At 44.4% G+C, this 20,613-nt stretch overlaps 1 protein-coding gene across 2 annotated transcripts in view; it reads left to right on the top strand.

Annotated features, from left to right (window-relative positions):
- Positions 1 to 20,613, top strand: part of LOC5565258 (protein unc-13 homolog 4B) — a 57,211-nt gene that overhangs the window by 30,017 nt on the left and 6,581 nt on the right. For both annotated transcript variants that reach the window (XM_021849976.1, XM_021849980.1), the window contains exons 3-7: positions 3,342 to 3,679; positions 3,746 to 3,917; positions 3,986 to 4,578; positions 17,563 to 17,787; positions 17,847 to 18,348. In XM_021849976.1, the coding sequence (XP_021705668.1) occupies positions 3,342 to 3,679; positions 3,746 to 3,917; positions 3,986 to 4,578; positions 17,563 to 17,787; positions 17,847 to 18,348 (1,830 nt within the window). The remainder of the gene's footprint in view (positions 1 to 3,341; positions 3,680 to 3,745; positions 3,918 to 3,985; positions 4,579 to 17,562; positions 17,788 to 17,846; positions 18,349 to 20,613) is intronic.

The following is a 20,613-nucleotide window of genomic DNA, read 5'->3' as shown; positions in this document are numbered from 1 at the left end:
CTGCGCTCGGTAAAGCTTCTGCTAACGTCCTCGGCTTCATCATAGATTCTCGGAAACGAAACGGTGGTACTCCTTTATTTGCACAGCTTGACACACGAATCGGCGTACTCGTTGACAAAGGTCCTCTCGATGCGTTGAGGGGACGTTCATCGGCCTCGGTGAGTGTAATGTTTTCATGTGACTTGATCGACGTATCATTTCGATCTCTGCCTTCTTCGTGGTTCGATCGTCGTTCCGACGCAAGCACCTCCGAATGACGAATGACCTTCGGGTTAAGATCCCTCCGAAACAAACAACAACAACAACGGTAGGAAAGGAATTAGATTTGGAATTGTCGGTCGAAGGGAAGTGATATTCGATGATACTTCCTATGTCTTTTTCATCGGCAAGAAACGAGCATCTCGATGATAACACACCCAGAGATCCTATCCAAGACACGATATGCATTTTGCTGTATGGAATAACCGACAAAAGTTATCTTCATCGCTGGATCCAACTTCTTACGGTTTTGGTTCGGAATCCACACATATGCATCAATACCAAACGGCTGTACGTGGCTCATATCTGGCTTTTCTCCCCATCATGCTTCGTATGGTGTTCGCAGCCTCCACTCAGTACTTCGTCGGTAATCCTGCATCCAGAAGCATGTACCGCGTCATTTCTTTCAGCGTGCGCTTTTTGCGTTCTGCGATTTAATTTTGCTGAGGGGTGTGTGGTGTAGTGAATTGCTGTCTGATGCCTTCCTTCTTTAACACTTCAGTTGTTGCGCTGTTGTATTTTGTACAACACTGCTGAAAAAACCTCGCTATTCACAACAGCAGCGCGGGGGTTCTGGCGATGGCAAACCACGCGACGACTGGAAGGTTGAGAACGTCTCCAGCGACTTGTTCTTACTCACCACCATTGTCGGAGCGGATGACCTTCGGCGGCCTGCCGAACGTGGTCTTCACCTCCATCACAAAATGTTTCAGCTTCTCTTCAACGTCTGATTTATGCCACATGAAAAAACACGGTTTTGTAACGGGAATAATCGTCGGTGACTGTGAGATAGTTCCGACATCCTCCTTGGGTGACATTCTTCATCGGACCGCACACATCCACATGGAGCAGATCCAACGGTTGTTTCGATCGATTCATGCTCTGCTTCGGAAACGTAAGTCTTGGAAATTTCGCGTCTTGGCAACACTAGCAAGTGGACCGAATACCACTATCTTCAAGTGTCTCACCGGTCGCTAGCTCTTGGACGGCGTCGTTATCCCGGTGACCAAGCTTCCTGTGCCACACATGCTGACAGTTTCGCGTGTGCATCTTCTCGTTGACCTGGCGTTGTGGGCATTCTTGATGCAGTACAATCCATCGGACACAACCGTCACCGCTGCCACCTGCTCACCCTTCATGATGCGACAGTGTCGGTGTCGAAAACCACCTCCGCCCTTAGCTTGCGAACCGAAATTAAATTCGATTAAAAACCCGGCACGAACAAAGTATCCGAAAGCGTAATTGATCGTTTATTACCTTCGAGATCGCAGCAATCTACTTCGCACGTACCTTTTACCTTTCGCAGCTGTCATCGTCCCGTCGGCCAGAGCAACTTTTTCGTGCGTGGCTTCATCCAGGTTGAGAAAGATGTCACTCCTGAGTCCACGTTCCGATTCTTTCAGTCCCCTTCACGGTGAAAGCGCAACTAGCATTCGTCGTATCACAAACCGTCCTCGCTTTTTATCGATTTTTCCGGTGTTTCTGGTCGCTTTTCGTTTCCGAATCTTGATCACTGGCTTGTTGCCGACATTCCCGTCCCCTTCTTACCAGATCCAGCCTTCATAACGTATTCACCAAAACTACCCTGCTTCGCCACTTCGTCTATCAGTTTGGTTTTCACGAGGTCCAGCGTCAGCTCGTTGTCCGCTCGGCTCTCCAACGCGATCGTCAGGGTGTTGAACGTTTTCGGAAGACTACTAAACACCAGCGCAACCTGCAGCTGCCAGTCCTGCCACGGAAAGATGTTCAAAAACTTCCTCCATTTCGTTCACGTGCTTCTCCATGTCATCGTCTTCACAGTACCGTTTGGCATTCAAATTCCGCAGATACGATACCTCGGATGTCAGCGTCGGCTTCTAGAAATGATCCTGCAATCGATCCCTTGCTTCACCTGCCTTTTTCGTCTGCTTGATGAGGCCATACTGTTTGCTCTCCATCAAGAGACCGATTGTCGTACGAGCACGTTGATCTCCGGAATCACAAGCTTCGACAGCAGTAGCATTCCCCGGAGCGTTTTCCGTCGTAGCTACTTCTTCCGGTCGGGGCTTGGTGATACATTTCCAGAGGTCTTCCCGGATCAGCTGCCTCGGTGCTTGTAAGAATAAAAGGCGATGTTATCATTTCAACGTTTTATTTCAGAATGGTCTTATTTGTCGCTGTCTAAGTCAATACCTACTTAGCTCTAGAACTATGCACCAAAGCCTACTACAGTGCTGAACTTCCAGCTGCTATAGTTCGATCCATTGTGCTTCGGGACTTGAATTTTATCCATTTCGGCTACAGATTCAGAAAAATTTTCACTTTGTTGATCGGTTACTACGGCAATGGATACCCAAGCGCGAACCTCTTGGAGTTAAATGAAAGTACAACCGGCTTGGTTGATGCTCAAACGCTAACTGACTATAGGTCTCTGCACAAAAATCATTGCCTCTCTTTCACTCTTTCACGAAATTTGTAAACAACAAGGGCAGTAAACGTCTAAATCTCATACAAAATTTAAACAGTGCAGAGGCCTATATTTCAAATTAACTTATACACTAATTATTTCATGGTATGCTTGAATATCGCACTTGCACATGTGCCTACTTCAACACAAATTAATACCGCAAATAATTTGAATAAATAGACCATTCTGGAATACTGTTGTCGGTTCCGTCAAGGCCTCTCTGAGATCATTAACATTTTTTGCCCAAAACAAATTGTTCGACGTCTCAATTTTTGAATAAATGAAGAATAAACACGGTATCAACTGATATGGCGTCTCCTGGAGACCTGGCAAAAGTCGTCCAGAGCATCTTTGAGATCATTTGCGTTTTCTGTCTACACCACACAATACAACAACTCAATCTTCGTGAATTCAGAAGAATATGGCTAAAAATGAACGATAAACTTGGTATCACCTGATGTAAATATTTATGAGCATCTGCCACAGATTCCGCTAGGGCCTTTTTAAAGTCATATTCGTTCGAATGAAAATTGATGAACATAATTTCAATTATGTTTTTACCTCTTCTATGCTCGTAGGCATATGACATTCCTTCAAGATAATTAATAACCACGATGTTTCTGCTCTTCTTCAACAGCTCGATGACCTCTACGAAAAGGTTCTACTGGAAATCATAAACGGCAACTTCAACGTACAGGAAGTAACAGAAAAGACTCTCTTCGCGTACGCTCAGGAAGTGTTCAAGCTGAACGACAAGACCCACGAAGAGATACTCAAACGGGCACGGTACAAACCGATGTCCGAGGCGTACCTGAGGGTAGAGTTGGTCGAGGCCAAACTGAACGAACGCCCCAGTGTCCAGGGAGCGCTCAACCCATTTGTGATCATGTACCTGCAAACGGACTTAACCAGCAAAGAGAAGAGTACCATCTGTAAGACTACGAATCATCCGGTTTGGAAGCAATGCTTTTCAATGTGAGTAATATCATCCGTTAGAACTGTTAGGGTTTGGTTAAAAAGGTTCGTTTTATTTGCTTTCAGACCAGCTGCGGAGAACAGCAATGAAAATTTGATTGTGGAAGTGTACCATTGGGACTCTAATATCAGCAAGGTGCAGAAGACAATCAAATTGTGTAAAAAGTATGCGTACAGTTGTGTAAGGCCTAAGACTTCGTACCAGAAGTTGATAGGAAGGACAAGCATTGGTATTGAGGTAATAATGTTACACCAAAAGTAATCAAATAATCTATAAAGTAATAAATATCTATGATATGGTTCCAGGGCATCACATCTTCTGGTTTAGTCTCGTGGTACACTTTGAGCAAGAATAAGCGGACCGATCCACAGGGAACGGTAAAGCTGAAGTTTCACTTTAGTTCCGGTCAGAACAAGGAAAAGGCCAAAAGAGACCATGAAATGCTCACAAAGATGTTCCTGGAGTACGAGCTGAACAGCTCCAGTGTAGCCCGTTACTGGTGGTCGGGAAAGTTCACCAGCCCCGGAGAGGCAATTCTCAAGCAACATGCCATCTGTGCCGACCTGAGTGACTGCGAAAAAGCGCTCATCTACTGGAACGCTTACTCCGCGGTTCATACAAGCTATCCTATTGCGTTCAGTTTGTTTGAAGGCCTGATGAATAAAATCTACGCGTACATAAGCAGTAACGCTGTGGACAGCGATGATCTGCGGAAATTCTGGATAGGTGCTAAGAAAATACTGCCATCGTGCTTCGCTGTGATAATTAAGTTAAGGAAACGCATTGCCGGCGATAATGATATTGTCAAGACTGTGACTTCGGTGCTCCACATGTTGACCAAACTGGAAAGCATCCGGAATACTTGTGATATTGATCTATTCAATCCGGGTGACTACGAGTAAGTAACACGTATTTCTTCAATAAGCTCATTCTTCTTCTTCTTCTTCTTGGCATTACTCACTGGGAAGAGTCTGCTTCTCAATTTAGTGTTCTTATGAGCACTTCCTCAATTATTAACTGAGAGCTTTCTTTGCCAAAGTTGCCATTTTCGCATTCGTACACTCCCGTGCAAAAGTTTGGGTTCACCCCCTAAAAAACATGCAAAAGTGTTCAGTCCTGTGGAGTCCTACCTTCTACACTTTACCGCAAACGCCTTTTTGGGGGAACTTGGAACGGGAGCTGCTTGCTGGCACGTCCTAGCTGCACGATGGTCCGAGGTAGAAAGGGGCAGAGTCAACTTCGTGAACACGCAACTACCCACGAAGCTTCTGCTAAAACCCGAAGACCATAAAGGGGAGAGAATATGAGAATGTCGTTGATTGCTCTGCTCTGCGGTAATGAACATTAAAAGAGAGAACGGTTATATCGGAAAATGAACTCTTAGTCATTTCGGGTACTGAGATACAATAGGGTGACCAATAACCCACATCTTCCTCCTTTCCCAAAAAAAAATGAAAATAAAGATATACAATAGAGGCATTAAATTCAACTGTTTATTTTGCAATTACAAGAACGGTAAATACGATGAAGAACATTATCAAGTTTCTACGCGACGAACGTAGCTTTCGAGATACGCTGGAGCTCTCCTCTCTCTGGTGGGTCGCACTGTAGACTTTTCCCCTGCATCATTGGGGTTATTTTCGTTACTTTCACGCCACTTGTGCACTTTTTTAGTTTGGGTTACATGGCGCTTTAGGGTTTGTCCATCCTCATTGCTGAGTACGAGATTGCCATTATTCTCCTCCGTTACAGTAAACCTTTGGGGGTCAAATCTGGACACAGCTTTCCCTTTAGACTGTCGCTCAACAATAACGGTGTCACCCGGCTTTACACGACAAGCTCGGGCACCCCTCCTAGCATCTTCTCTTTCCTTCCCTTTGATTTTAGCCAGCCTGTCCCGCTCATTAAGCAATTTATCATCATGCTGTGATTTTTGATGAAGAAGAAGTGGGAGCCTTCGTTTTATTTTGCGGCCCAGCAAAACTTCCTCCGGAGGAAATCCGGTAACCGCATGAGTTGCCGCATTGTGTGCATTTACTGTTGCTTGTAGTTCGCCTTTGAAATCCGTATTGTTCAACGCCGCCGCAGTCATGGCCCTATTGACCAGCTTCATGTAGTTTTCTATCAAACCATTTTGCTGTGGAAATAATGGTGTCGAATAGATTCTTTCGATTCCCCTTTCGGCACAGTACTGCTTGTACTCAATGCCATTGAACGGCGGTCCGTTATCGGATCGTATGTTCTTGGGAAAACCTTCTCTTCCAAATACCTCGTCAAACACACGCTTGGTGCTATCAAAACCGGTTGACTTAACCGGACGAGCAATCAGGAAACGAGAACGATAATCCACGATAAGCAACACTGAAATGCCCCCAAACCGTGCATAAGGTCCATTGAAATCGACCGCGATCGATTCCCAAACCGTCGTAGGAGAGAAAATTCTTCTCATTGGCGTAGGTTTCTCTGGACGACCATTGATAGCACACGTACGACAAGTGTCGACCCATTTCACAGCATCCGCAGCCATACCTGGCCACCAAACACGCTCTCGTAGGATGGTCTTTAATTTCGCAGCGCTTGGGTGGCCGTCGTGTGCCACTTCTAGCGTTTTGTTTCGCAGCTTAGCAGGAATTACCGCACAACCATTCTTCACAAGAATCCCATTTTCAAAATGCAAATCTTCCGCAAGCGATTGGTATCGTTTTAGGTCCACTGTCCACTGACCTGATTTCAAAGCTAAAGTTACCTTATGTAACTCTGTATCGTTGGCAGTCGCTTCCCGAATGTCTTGCTCCGTGAGAAAACCAACTGCATTAGCCTCCAACGTAGCTAATTCCCAAGGACTCTGATCTTCATTGAAAGGCTCATCCGTGCCGCAGTATAATCTCGAAGATGGATCCGCGATATTTTCTCGACCTCTGACATATTCTACATCGTAGTCATACGGACTTAATCTCAACGCCCAACCATCAGCCCTGTTCAGCGCTCTCTTTGAGCTTTCTCGCAACCTGTTTAGAATGAAGACAATTCCCCTAGCGTCCGTGCGCAGCGTGAAATGCCTTCCAAGGAGAAAATACCAAAAATGCTCGACCGCCCAGACGGCACCAAGGGCTTCTCTCTGGTTTTGCGGGTATCTTTTCTCTGTTGCTGTGAGCGCTTTTGATGCAAAGCTAATGATCCGGGGTGTATTGTTCTCGTCTTCCTGAATAAGAACTGCACCCAAAGCGTATGGAGAAGCATCCGTATACAATACAGTTTTGTGTTTCTCCGAGAAGTAGCCTAAAGTCGTGGTACAGCTCGAAATACGACCCTTCAACTCCTCAAATGCGTTTTCCAGCTCTGGTCCCCAAAACCACGCTTTTGAAGCTGTTACGGCCCATAGAGGGACAGCAATGTTGGCAAAATTCCTGATGTGCGGACTAACGAAGGACGCAAGCCCTAAGAAACTCCGGAGCTCAGATACATTGGCCGGCTGGCGAAATTTTTGAAGATCTCTGATTTTCGCCTTATCAATGTGGAATCCTTCGGCGTCCAACTCGTGTCCAACGAACGTGATCCGAGTTTTCTCAAACTCACATTTGTCGTTGTTCAATGAAAGGCAATTATTTCGAAAAATCTGGAGAACTTGTTCTGTGATTAGTCTAAGTTCTTCTAGGGTCCCAGCGAACAGAAGTACATCATCTATCCAGACGATTGTGTTATCCACGCCCTCCAACATACGGCACATTTCCCGCTGGAAAACTTCTGGTGCGCAATTCACACCGAACATTAACCTAGTGAAACGGTACATTCCGTTTTCAGCTAAAAAGGTGGTTAGGTCGCGGGATTCTTCAGAGAGTTCAAGATGGTAATACGCATTGCTCAGATCCAGCTTGGTGAAAATTCGTGCTCCATGCAACTTTACCCTCATTTCTTCCAACAAGGGAAGCCTGAAGTACTCTCGTTTGATTGCCTTATTGGGTCCACGCATATTTACCACCAACCTGAAATCGCTCTTCCCCTTCGCTACGGCAGACATCCCACTTATCCACTCAGGTGCGGATGTCACTTTCTCGATAATACCCTTGGCTTCCATTTCAGCTAACCGCTGTTTCGCCGCTTCTCGGAAGGCCGCCGGAACATTAAAGTAGGCGTTACGCTCAGGTGGCACCGACTTGTCAATGCTAAACTTAACTTTGACTCCTGGGATCTTCGGGAAAAGTTCTATGGCATTCGCGTCTTCGCAGTGGTTTACTGACAAACCTGCTTCCAGAAGCCTCAGCTTACTGGCGGTCGATCTTCCCAACAAAGAACGACGGCCGTTTGCTACCACAAAGAAATCTGCCTCTACAATCGGCTTGGAAGCTTGAGTAACCTCTATCTTAGCCCGAAATGCACATCTAACCTCTAATGGTTTGTCAGTACCGAAAGCTCGTAATTCCTTAGCCGTTTGAATGTTGAGTGGTTCTAGTTTCGCAATCTTTTGATGATATTCCCTTTTCAGAGTTTCCCAATCGTTCCCACCAATGATGTTAACATCTGCTCCCGAGTCTATGAGGAAGCAAACAGAACTCGATGAACTCAAACGACAGTTCACCAAAACATCACCGAGAGAAAGAATGCGAGTTTTCTGTAATAAGCAACGTTGAAAAAAAAAAAAACGAGTTAAGTAACATTGCCTGCAATTTTATTTCTCTACATATTGCTACCGCTTGGTTTTGATTCATACCTCATTCTGATTTTCGTCGTCGGTCCAACCTGATGGCGCGTTACGTTTCTCTTCCTTGGCCTGGATCGTCCGGATGCCCTTACGGCGACACGCTGAAGCGTAATGGCCAATTATTCCACATCCGAAACACTTCTTGTCCTTGGCCGAGCAGACATCATGAGTGTGTGTGGAGCTATTGCATCTCCAGCATCGAGAACGACGACCCTGGTTGCGCTTTCCCACGTATCGTTGTAGTTTCCTCTGGGTCGATAACATTGCATTTCCACTGCGTTTTCGAAATGGTCGGTTTCCTTGAGTAGAGCTGCGTGACACAGCCAGAACTTCGGGACCGCTCTCCGTGTTGTAATGAGGGATGATGTCCGATGTAATTGATTCCTTCCGCGCAGCAGCCTTTACGACCACGTCTATGTCGTGCCCATAGATTTTTGCGTCCTCCGCTAATTTTCTGTCGCGCATCCCCATCAACAGTTGCGCATAAACGAAACGATCCTCGTGTTGCTCGCCGTATTCACACAGTTTAGCTTTTGATTTCAAGCGTGCATGGAAGTTAACTATTGTCTCATCTTTTCCTTGAGACAATCTGCTGAAATTCTCATGTTCCGTGACAGGATCCGTCAACTTACGCAAGTATGCATTGATATTGTTGACCATAGCTCGATAACATCGTGGATCGTTCAGACTCGGTCTGAGCTTTGCGACGCATACAATGTCTTGGAGATCATCTCCCATACACATGAAAAGATGTTTAGCCATTTGAGCCGGGTTGTTGATGTTCGAAAGTGATGCTGCAATCTCAAACTTCTCCAAAAAACGATTCCACTCTTGCAAAAGCCTGTTCGTAGGCACATTCTTCGGGAAACGTGGAGCGTTTTCCAAACGAGTAGCTGCGTGGACACAATTATCCGCTTGCATTGAATTTGCCGGTGGAGCGGAAAAACGCCAGCCGGTCTGTAACTCTCGATTTTTTTCTTCCGTGCCCAAATCATCCTTATTATTGTCAACTTCTTGGAACTCAACCTCTTCTGTGGCACCAATATTTTCAATCTCCACGTCATCAAAATACTGTTCGTTTTGCTCTTCAGAATCCACTGAAGGAGCGCGTACATACTTTCCAGCAGACATTTCGTTCAACTGACTGTGGAAACAAAGAAAACAAAAAAAAAATTCTCAGAATTTTTGGCATGCACAGATCATCAAATATTTAAATCTCAATGCAACAACATTTCTCAAAAGGCATAATTCATTATAATGGCTGACTCAGCACACTGGAACGGTTGGCACAACTCGTTAAAATTATAGTGGCTATCTTAGCACACAAGCGGTTGACACAACCCGCTATTTCACCTAGTGGCTGACACAGCACACCGAAGCGGTTGTCGCACCACGCTTTTTTTTCGCGGCACATGCCAAACGGTTGACCCAGCACGTTTAATGCTGCAGTGGCTGTCGCAGCTCACTGAGCGGTTGTCGCAACGCGGTTCTCTCTATGCAATGGCTGTCACAGCACACTAAAACCGACGGTAAATTTCACAACACAAGCACGTTTCAATAGGAGGAAACAAATCACTTCTTTACTTGAAGCTTCGATTGCACGTTTACTCTTTAATCTACCAAACAAACAATCACAAATTGAAAATCGCCATGCGTTTCACACTAAATAAAAAAAAATGGCGGTTCAGCACATGCGTTATGACGCGTAAATTTCAAAAGAAAAAAAAAACACCACAGTTCGGATCTATTCTTTGTTCCACTGTAATCACAATCTCCCGTTTGTTCTCACGTATCCACTAATTAATTTAAGAAAATAGAAAAACGCTGGCAGGTTCGCCATTGTGGAGTCCTACCTTCTACACTTTACCGCAAACGCCTTTTTGGGGGAACTTGGAACGGGAGCTGCTTGCTGGCACGTCCTAGCTGCACGATGGTCCGAGGTAGAAAGGGGCAGAGTCAACTTCGTGAACACGCAACTACCCACGAAGCTTCTGCTAAAACCCGAAGACCATAAAGGGGAGAGAATATGAGAATGTCGTTGATTGCTCTGCTCTGCGGTAATGAACATTAAAAGAGAGAACGGTTATATCGGAAAATGAACTCTTAGTCATTTCGGGTACTGAGATACAATAGGGTGACCAATAACCCACAAGTCCATATCTCTGTGATTACACGTCCAATTCAAACTCTTTAAGCCGCATTCGAAAGGCAAAGAGTTATTCTTACTTCGTATGTATTTTTCCAAAAACATTCTTTGAACTTTGTATACTAATTTTGTACTTAAAGTTGTGACATTTTTCAAAAAACACACTGAAAAAACATTACCGATTGCTTCAGCATTGGATCGACCAAAATTTTAAAACAAGGTGTCTTTAGAATCATAATCTTATATTCTTTGAAGAGCACTCATGAAATTTTTGCGGAAAAATCGGAAAAGTATTCAAAATAAATGAAACAGTCAGTCAAGACATCGTGCAAAAGTTTGGGTTCACCCCTCAGTATGGTGTATCGTGCAAAAGTTTGGGTTCACCTGAACTTACTTAAATCTGTGAAATCTCAAACCAATCATGTACGCGCCATTATTTGCGCTCAAAAAAGCTTTAAACTATTAAAATCGGTTGAAAAATGGCAGAGATATTGACAAAAATGACGTGCGTGTGGCTCAGGTGAACCCAAACTTTTGCACGATGACTGGACTGACTGTTTCATTGATTTTGAATACTTTCCAGATTTTTCTGCCAAAATTTCGTGGGGTCTCTTCAAAGAATATAAGATAACGATTCTAATGACACTTTGATTTAAAATTTTGGTCGACCCAATACTGAGGAAATTAGATATGATTTTTCAGTGTGTTTTTTGAAAAATGTCACAACTTTAAGTACAAATTTAGTATACAAAATTGAAAAAATGTTTTTGGAAATATACATACGAAGTAAGAATAACTTTTTGCCTTTTAAATGCGGCTTAAAGAGTTTAAATTGGACGTGTAATCACAGAGATACGGACAGAACACTTTTGTATGTTTTTGAGGGGGTGAACCCAAACTTTTGCACGGGAGTGTATATGTGGCAGTACCATACTCTATGCCCAGGGGAGTCATGGAAATTTCCATTACGATAAGTTCTTGTACTGACCGGGAATCGAACCCAGGCACCTTCAGTATGCCCAGACAGCCAGAAGCCGCATAGCAGTTTACGAACAATGTCGTTTATTTGTACAGACTGCATCACTCCCGCACTACATGGTGGATTAAGTCGTTTGATTGATGAGTTTCTTCGCATAAAATGCTATTTTATGAGTTCATACGTACATTCCATTTCGTCCCGTATACTTGTACAATGTAAGTCGGATCAATCCGTAGCAGCTGTCAAATAAACTTTGTTATCATAAATTAAGTCGCATAAGAGAACATAATAATTCCTAAGAAAATCTACACACTCGCTTTGCATGTTATGTTTCATCATATAAAATATGCACGTATATCGCCTCCACTTTTGTACGTATAAGGCCTTTTCGCGACATCTTATACGTAAAACTTTTCACATATAAGCGTCGCATAACGCAAAAGGTGATTAGGTTATGCGTACATTTTGGTTGTCTAGGTGGCTTTTCTTTGTAGCCGTGGACTCTAACCACTCGGCTAAAGATGGCCTCATGCATGACTTAATTCATCACCTCAAAAGTAGACCGATCTATCTAACATTGGTAAACTTTTTTAACATTGAGGCATTTGCAAATAGGCCTTTGAGACGATATAGCAGGGAATATGAGAGTAATGCACCTCCTCCGATTTATCAAAACCCGAGATTCCAGCAAATGCATTGGATCTCTTGATCGCGATGCTTGCTCTTGCGGGGTGAGCGATGAGCACTTGTTCGGCGAACAATGTGGTTATCGAAAAATATCGAGCAACTGGTTAGGCGTGGAGATATCATAAATCGCATTACCAACCATGACAACTGTGGAGATGCAGAGGTATACTTGGTTTCTAGTAACAACTGCAGAAGCAAGTTAGTTTTGTAAACTTGTTGCGTCTGTTCCCCATGTCAGGGGCGGCTGATCATCGTCCGAGTGCCAGAGAAGGACTCTAAGCTAAACTGTGCATTATGGCCCTCCAAACATATAGGGGTACTGGCCTTCCAGAAATCTTGGAGGTTGGTGTCAGGCAATGCAAGCCAGCCGTAAAAAAAATCAAGCAACGAATAATCAACGAGAGAATACGAACCGGGACATTCGGCGAAGACCACAGCGACACAAAGGGACTAGCGATTGGAAACTCGGTACGTAAATTTCTCAACTTCATCGGGAGCAAACACATACTCGCCAACGTACTGAAGGACCGAGGATTTGGCATCGTAGCGTTGCAGGAAATGTGTCGTGAGGGATCGATTATGCGAACGTTTAGAGGTAACCATACCAACTACCAGAACTGCGGTAACACGCACGAGCTGGGAACAGCTTTTATAGTGATGGGTGATATGCAGAGGCGCGTAATCGGGTGGTGGCCGATCAATGAGAGAATATGCAAGTTGAGGATAAAAGGCCGGTTCTTCAACTTCACCATCATAAACGTACACGGCCCTCAATCCAGACGCACTGATGATGATAAAGACGCATTTTACGCGCAGCTCGAAAGCGAGGACGACAGCTACCCAAGCCACGACGTCAAAATCATCATAGGATATTTAAACGCTCAGTTTGGCCAGGAGGAGGAGTTAAGACCGACTATTGGAAAATTCAGCGCCCACCGGCTGACGAACGATGGCCATTCGTAGCACCTACTTCCAGCACAGTCTTCCATACCGATACTCCTGGAGATCACCACAGCAAAAAGAATCACAAATCGACCACATTCTGATTGATGGACGGTTCTTCTCAGACATTATCGACGTCAGTCCCTATCGTGGCACTAACAACGACTCTGACCACTATCTGGTGATGGTTAAACTGCGCCCAAAACTCTCCTTCGTTAACAACGTACGGTACCGATGGCTGCCTCGGTATGACCTAGAGCAACCGGATGTAGCAACTGCATACGCGCAGCACCTCGAGGTTGCATTACCGAAAGAGAATGAGCTGAATGAAGCCCCTCTAGAGCACTGCTGGAGAACAGTGAAAGCAGCCATAGACAATGCAGCTGAGAGCAATGTCGGGTATGTGGGACGGAGTCGACGGAACGATTGGTTCGACAAGGAATGTAGGCATATTCTGGAGGAGAAGAATGCAGCGCAGGCGGTCATGCTGCAGCAAGAGACCCGCCAGAACATTGAACGTTATAGATGGAAACGGCAACCCGTCTCTTTCGGAAGAAAAAACGCAGCCTGGAGGAGACGGAGTGCGAGGAGATGGAACAGCTGTGCCGGTCTCAAGAAACACGTAAGCTCTATCAGGAGCTCAACGCATCCCGCACCGAATTCGTACAACGAGCCGGATAGAGCAGGGATAAAGATGGATGCATCTTGACGGGCGAGCGTGAGGTGATCGAAAGGTGAAAGCAGCACTTCGATGAACACCTGAATGGTGCTGATAGCACCGGAAATGAAGGTCTAGACAACGGAGGAAATGCCTTCGTCATTACTGCGGGCGATGGAAACCAACCAGCCCTCACTTTGAGGAAGGTTAAGGATGCCATTCACCAGCTCAAGAACAATAAAGCTGTTGGTAAGGATGGTATTGGACCTGAACTCATAAACGGGCCCAGAGAGGCTGGCCATTTGTTTCCACCCGCTAATAGGCATGATCTGGGAACAGAACAGCTACCGGAGGAGTGGAAGGAAGGGCTAATAAGCCCCATCTACAAGAAAGGCGACAAATTAGATTGTGAGAACTTCTGAGCGATCACTATCCTAAATGCGGCCTACATAGTATTATCCCAGATCATCTTCCGTCGTCTGTCACCTGTAGTAAACGAATTCGTGGGAAGTTATCAAGCCGGCTTCGTTGACGGCCGATCGACAACGGACTAGACCTTTTCAGTACGGCAAATCCTCCAAAAATGTCGTGAATACCTGGATCTCACCGAGGACTTCGGCAATGTCCTCGTGCTTGTTGTTCAATATTGCGCTAGAAGATGTTATGCGGAGACCTGGGCTTTACAGCCGGGGTACGATTTTTACAAGATTCAGTCAATTTGATTGCGTTGCTGATAATATGGACATTGTCGACCGAACATTTGAAAAGGTGGCAAACCTGTACATCCGCCTGAAACGCGAGGTAGCGAAAGTTGGACTGGTGGTGAATGCGACCAAGACAATGTACATGCTAGTTGGTGGGGCTGAGCGCGACAGAGCTCGCCTAGGTAGCAGTGTTACGATAGACAGGGATACGCTTGAGGTGGCCGACGAGTTCGTCTACCTTGGATCATTGTTGAAAGCTGACAATAACGTTAGCCGTGAAATACGGAGGCGCATCATCAGTGGAAGTCGGGCCTACTATGGCCTCCACCAGAAGCTGCGGTCAAAATAGATTCACCCCCGCATCAAATGTACCATGTACAAGACATTTATAAGATTGCTAGTCGAGGAAGACCTACAAGCACTTGGAGTCTTCGAACGTCGGGTGCTTAGGACGATTTTTTGTAGAGTGCAGGAAAACAATGTGTGGCGGCGAAGGATGAACCACGAGCTTGCCCAACTCTAAGGCGAACCCAGTATCCAGAAGGTGGCCTAAGCTGGAAGGATACGATGGGCAGGGTATGTTGCAAGAATGCCGAAAACCAACCCTGCAAAGATGGTTTTCGTTTCGGATCCGGTTGGTACAATAAAGGCGTGTAGCACAGCGAGCTAGGTGGGGGGATCAAGTGCGTAACGATTTGGCGAGCGTGGGGCAGAACCGAGGATGGAGAGATGCAACCACGAACCGAGTATTGTGGCGTGATATTTTTTTTTCTATCTTTATTAACGAGATTTTTAGCCCTGGGCTAGTTCATCTCGGGACCAACGGCTTCACTTCCCTTCCGAAGGAAGTCGTCACTGAAAATTTTTAGTGACTATCTCGGGAATGGGATTCGATCCCAGGTCCTCGGCGTGAGAGGCATGTGTTCTAACCACTACACCAGGTCCGTCCCCCACTGGAGTGATATTGTTGATTCAGTGTTATCTGTTTAGATATTAACTATATACATGAATGATATTATCTTTCCTCTAGGCAAGCTCGATAGTGACGTCGTTCTTTAAAGAAAGTGTTCTTTAAAATTGGAGCAGATTATCTAACTTTGTGCCCTTTCAGTCATCTCTCCTGTGTTATATTCAAACAGGGTTAAAGCCGAGAGGCTCGCTGGAGACGAGACTTTGCAGGCCTAGCCACCAGGGGTTCCCAAACTCTTCTTTCAGGGTCGGCTCTTAGCACTGATCCAAAAGTTCAACAACTTGCACTTTTCTTTCAATATAATTTTATTAACTTACGGTGTGTCTGGTGTGGGTGTGTGTGTGTGTGTATAGGGGCCGGCCGGCACTGGAGAGGCGATAGGGTGGATCTGGCGGGCTAACAATGATGGGATTGGTCGTGGTCTCCTGGGCTGGTTTTTTGCTGGGCTTTGTGATGCTGCGATTCCGGGCGTGGGGTACACTGATGGTAGGATGTTCCCACGTGGCTTAGCAAGCCGATGATGGAACGACGGGCTTCGCTCATCCTACTAGCGTATCCACGTGCTTGCTAGTGTATAGCCACGGAATGTGACCTCCGGAGTTGATTGTGGATTTGGAAACCATTCAAACTCCTAGCCGAAACTTCAATGGGTCCTGACTCGGTGGTACTTGGCGTCGTCTCACCTTTTCCACTTCTTTTTAAGGCGAAGTAGGCCGTCATTGAAATTTGTACGCGCCGTTGATGATTGTTGCTAATTCATCTCATGATTTTGACTTAAATAAAACCAGTTGGTTTTGCACTGACACAGCTGGAAAAGTATCAGCATACTTTATGCATGTTAGCGCGTACAGTGATACATTTTCAAGTCAATATAAACTATCTAGACTGAGTTTTATCACTTTGAAATGCAAGCTGAAAAGTCATCATTGTTGCCAAAACAAATGACGGGCTACTTAGCCTTAAACCCTTTTAGGGTCTATATTATCACTCAATAGTGAACTAAGGTCCAACTGCACTTCACTATCTATTTTTGTACGTCTGTACTACTTAGAAGACTGTAGGAAAGACTGGCCAAAGGTCTTAGAACTTCCGGCAGACCCCTTAGCATACCCTATCTTCCCCCCTTTGCCCCTCCTCCCATCCTTTGATCCAATAATGCCCACTTACTCCTCCCATTCCAGTATCCTTTTGTGTATTGGGTGTGTCATGTGTTATGAGCGTTACAATCGTTTTTATTGTTCCATTCAAACCAACAGTTGGCAGTGGAAGTGAGCCATAATTTTTCTTTCTGATCGGTATTCAATTTAAATCTCCGCTTCCAATGTTGCATACAAGAAATGAGTGGCTATGAGGATCTTATATCTAAACAGTTTTATTACCCTAATTTTCTCTCTACAACTGTTTTGTTCCTTCATCTTTACTCGGAGTTGGGTCCTAGGGTAAAGTATCTAAAACGGTAACACCTGTTGACATGAACATTTGAAGAAACCTTATTCATATGATGGTCGTTGTGGTACTTCCATATCTCGGTCATATTTCGGCTAACAACATAAATAGCCATACAGGAAAATGTTAGCTATACAGCTCAAGAATGATGAGCCTGTTGTGCTCGAATCTAGCCATTCGCTAGTTTATTCAGGTTGTGTGCTCAACTTGTCAAGGCATATTAGAGCTTGCCACACAACGCACAGGACCTTCCTCAGCCGAGTGTTTAGAGTGCACGGCTACAAATCAAAGCCATGCTGACCGGTCGGTCCAGGATCTTTTCGTAATGGAAATTTCCTTTACTTCCCTGGGCATTGAGTATCATCGAACTTGCCACACGATATACGAATGTGAAAATGGCAACTTTGGCAAAGAAAGTTCTCAGTTAATAACTATGGAAGTGCTCATAAGAACACTAAGCTGAGAAGCAGGCTCTGTCCCATGAGGACGTTAATGCCAAAAACAAGAAGAACACAACGCACAGATGGTTTGGTGTGGTTTCATGAACTAAATTATCAAAAATCGTACTTTCAAAAACACCTAATAAAATAACACACTATTGGATACTAAAACCAAAGAATTCATTGAACATTATACTTAAAATCCTTCCAGATATTTCAAGCATAAAATCGAGCAAAACCCCCAAATCCAAATATCGGAGGTAACACTGCTAGCAGTGCGGACTGGTGCTCGTATTTGGTTTGACCAATCCGTGAAGGACGTCATGAAACCGAATTCATCCAACGAAGAAAAACTCATCAATTCCATCAAGCTGATCCAGTTGCTGCTCAGTGATATCAAACGAGCATCCACGTACTACAAGGCCACGTTCCAGAGGTGACGCAGTGCTTGCATTATGATTAGAAAGATTGTTTGAAATTGTTATCTCGTTACAGCATTGCGAAGATTGACTACACGCGAGAAATCTGCAAACAACACGAAACAAGTGTTGTCACTCATATTAGGCCCATCGTGGAAGCAATCTGCAAAACCTTCAAAAAACTCACCATTCGAATGGACCAACACAACCGTTTCGGCGAGATGGATGCCCTTGATATGAGCACGACCGTATTCCATCTCTACATTGTGATTAGACTGTTCCTCGAAGAGACAGATAAAGAGCTCAAGAGTGCCCACAATGCGGACATTGTCAACTTCCACAGGTGGTTCACTGGAGGCATCACTCATTGGTGTGATATATTTGCTTTGAAAGCGCTTTCAACCGTAAGCCATGCGATTGACCACGATCAACTGGAGCCGGAAAAGGATGTCGAACCAAAGCAGTCATCCTCGGCGGCCATATTCTTGACCATTGTACGGGAGATGGAAAAGTTCTGGGAAGAATTGGCGTGGCCAGACCCGGTTGAACTGAATCGCTTCCTGAAGCGAAGTATCGGGGTGAGTATCAATTTTATGCAAAAAATAAATGTTGGGAGTGAGCAAGAATGGAAAAAAAAATCATCTCCAGCGACTAACAACACAGTATTTGAACGGTCTAGGAGGGTCGTCGCTCTTGCAAAAGCATGATTGATATAGATGTACCTCATTACGCGTTGTGCAAATATATGGAGCATCTGATGAACTGCTTTTCGTGTCGGATATTGTAACATGTTATGATTAACGTACATTAGAACATATTCACGGCATAAATTTTCGTCAAAATCATGACCCATAAACGATTGAGTACGCATCGTTCCCTTGTGCTATGCGTACACAAATTCTTTCTGCTCTCGAGCTTGAGCTTGAGCTTGAGCTTGATTGGCCGGCCGTGGATGCACTCCAGTATCGCCAGATCAGCTGCACTTACACAAGGAACCAACCGAATGACTGCTTGGGACTAACAGGCATCCTCAGTGTATAAGTGCTGGTGATCTTCTATTTTTAGGCAACAATGGCACCTGCCACGTCAGAATGCAGACCAATGAGGGGAAGGGGGAGGAATTGATGATGCATTGAACTGACTCCCACGTAGACCGTATATTCCACTGCATCCACGTCAGTTCATGCGGGAGTGTATGGATTGGAGGAAAGGCATGGCAGAGAGGTTTGCTTTTGTGGTTAGCAGACTGCCTATGTATCAGGCGTAAGAAAGGCGTGCGCGTGGAAGTAGGAAGCGTTAGGGAAACGATTTCTTGTCCGTTTCTGGTTCTAGCGTTTGCTATGCACGAATAGTTTGAGTGTGATATATTTAGAATGGAAGATAGAAGCAAGTGAGAGATATACAACTACAAAGTACGAGGAAAGGGACGGGCCTGGGATTGAACCCATGACCTCCTGCATATGAAGCAGAAGCGGTAGCCATCAGACCACCAACCCCATCACAAATTCTTTCTGCTCTCGGAAGTTTATAAACTACATAGAGCAATAAAACAGAATTTCTCAAAGCTACGAAAACAGTACTTCTCAGTGCTGCAAAAACAGTACTTTTCAGCAGGCATTACAATATCATCTGATCACTAAGATCATCTTTGGATGGCGGAAAGATATTATCATCAATCCAAGAGCGCTTTGATGTGATATCATCTTTCGATCTAATGCTTCAAAATATATTCTTGTCAGTTGCTTGGGCATTTTAATCGCATTCTTTCAAAGTTTTTCTAGTGCTGAGTAGGGTAAGTGTTCCCTTAGTTGTGGGTGTTCCTATAGTTGCGGTAGTGACGTTTTCACTGATTTTATTACATTAGCCACAGAACCGACACTGCCAATCGACGTATTGGCTTATTGATACACGGAATAGTTAAAAAGGGCGTTCAAATTAATTTAAAACTGATCAAATATCACTAAATTTGCTAAAACTGTTCTTGCTTGTACCAATAGTTGCGGTAAAGTGTTCCTATAGTGGAGGATCCCATAAGAAAACAACGGATACCGCAACTATAGGAACACAAATTAAAAATATACCACAACTAAAGGAACAGTGTACCAATAGTGGAGGTATTATTTTTCACTGACATGCCGTGGATTACTACGATGAAATCTTTTTTCTCATTAAGTCAATGGTCGTTACTTCCCGTTACAACATCAACATGTGCATTAATTGCGCTTCTTGAATTAAGGCGGTTAAATGAAGTTCAATCGTGCTTAGTACCTCCACTATTGGTACATCTATCCTATAGCAGATTCTATAATAAATTGACAAATAATACAAACATAGATGGTTAAAGAGAAGCTTATGTTAGTCAAACAATGTGGTATGTGGATTATGGAAAATACTAAGAATAATCATGTAGACAATCCGATTGATTCCCAGAAAATGGTTAGGCAGGAAGAGGTTGCTTTTGAAATCCTACAAGGATATTTTCTATGATCTATGGTTTTCTGGCTGAATTTTTAGTAGATTCTTAACGGAATCACATCATCTCTCCCATAATCGATTTCTAACAACATATTGTAGATTACATCCACGGTGAACCGACACAAAAATGTGAACTCTCCTTCAAAACGTGACTACAGGTCAATGTGGTGTCAAATGCGAATGTCGGTGCAGTTATTCATTACTTTAGTTCAAAAACAAAAAAGAAACGCTCTTTCTATTCGCTACAACTTGTTTGTTAGTTTAATTTGGGGGGAAGTACGCGGTTTAAAAGACATGTTTAGATCCCCTGAACATTCTCGAAGGATCGGATCCCTGTGTGCAGATTCCTGATTAGAAAGTTGGTGAAT

This window comes from Aedes aegypti, chromosome 1 (assembly GCF_002204515.2).
Source record: "Aedes aegypti strain LVP_AGWG chromosome 1, AaegL5.0 Primary Assembly, whole genome shotgun sequence".
Lineage (NCBI taxonomy): Eukaryota > Metazoa > Arthropoda > Insecta > Diptera > Culicidae > Aedes > Aedes aegypti.
The sequence above is the reverse complement of the archived record's forward strand: the minus strand, read 5'-3'. Positions and strand labels throughout refer to the sequence as shown.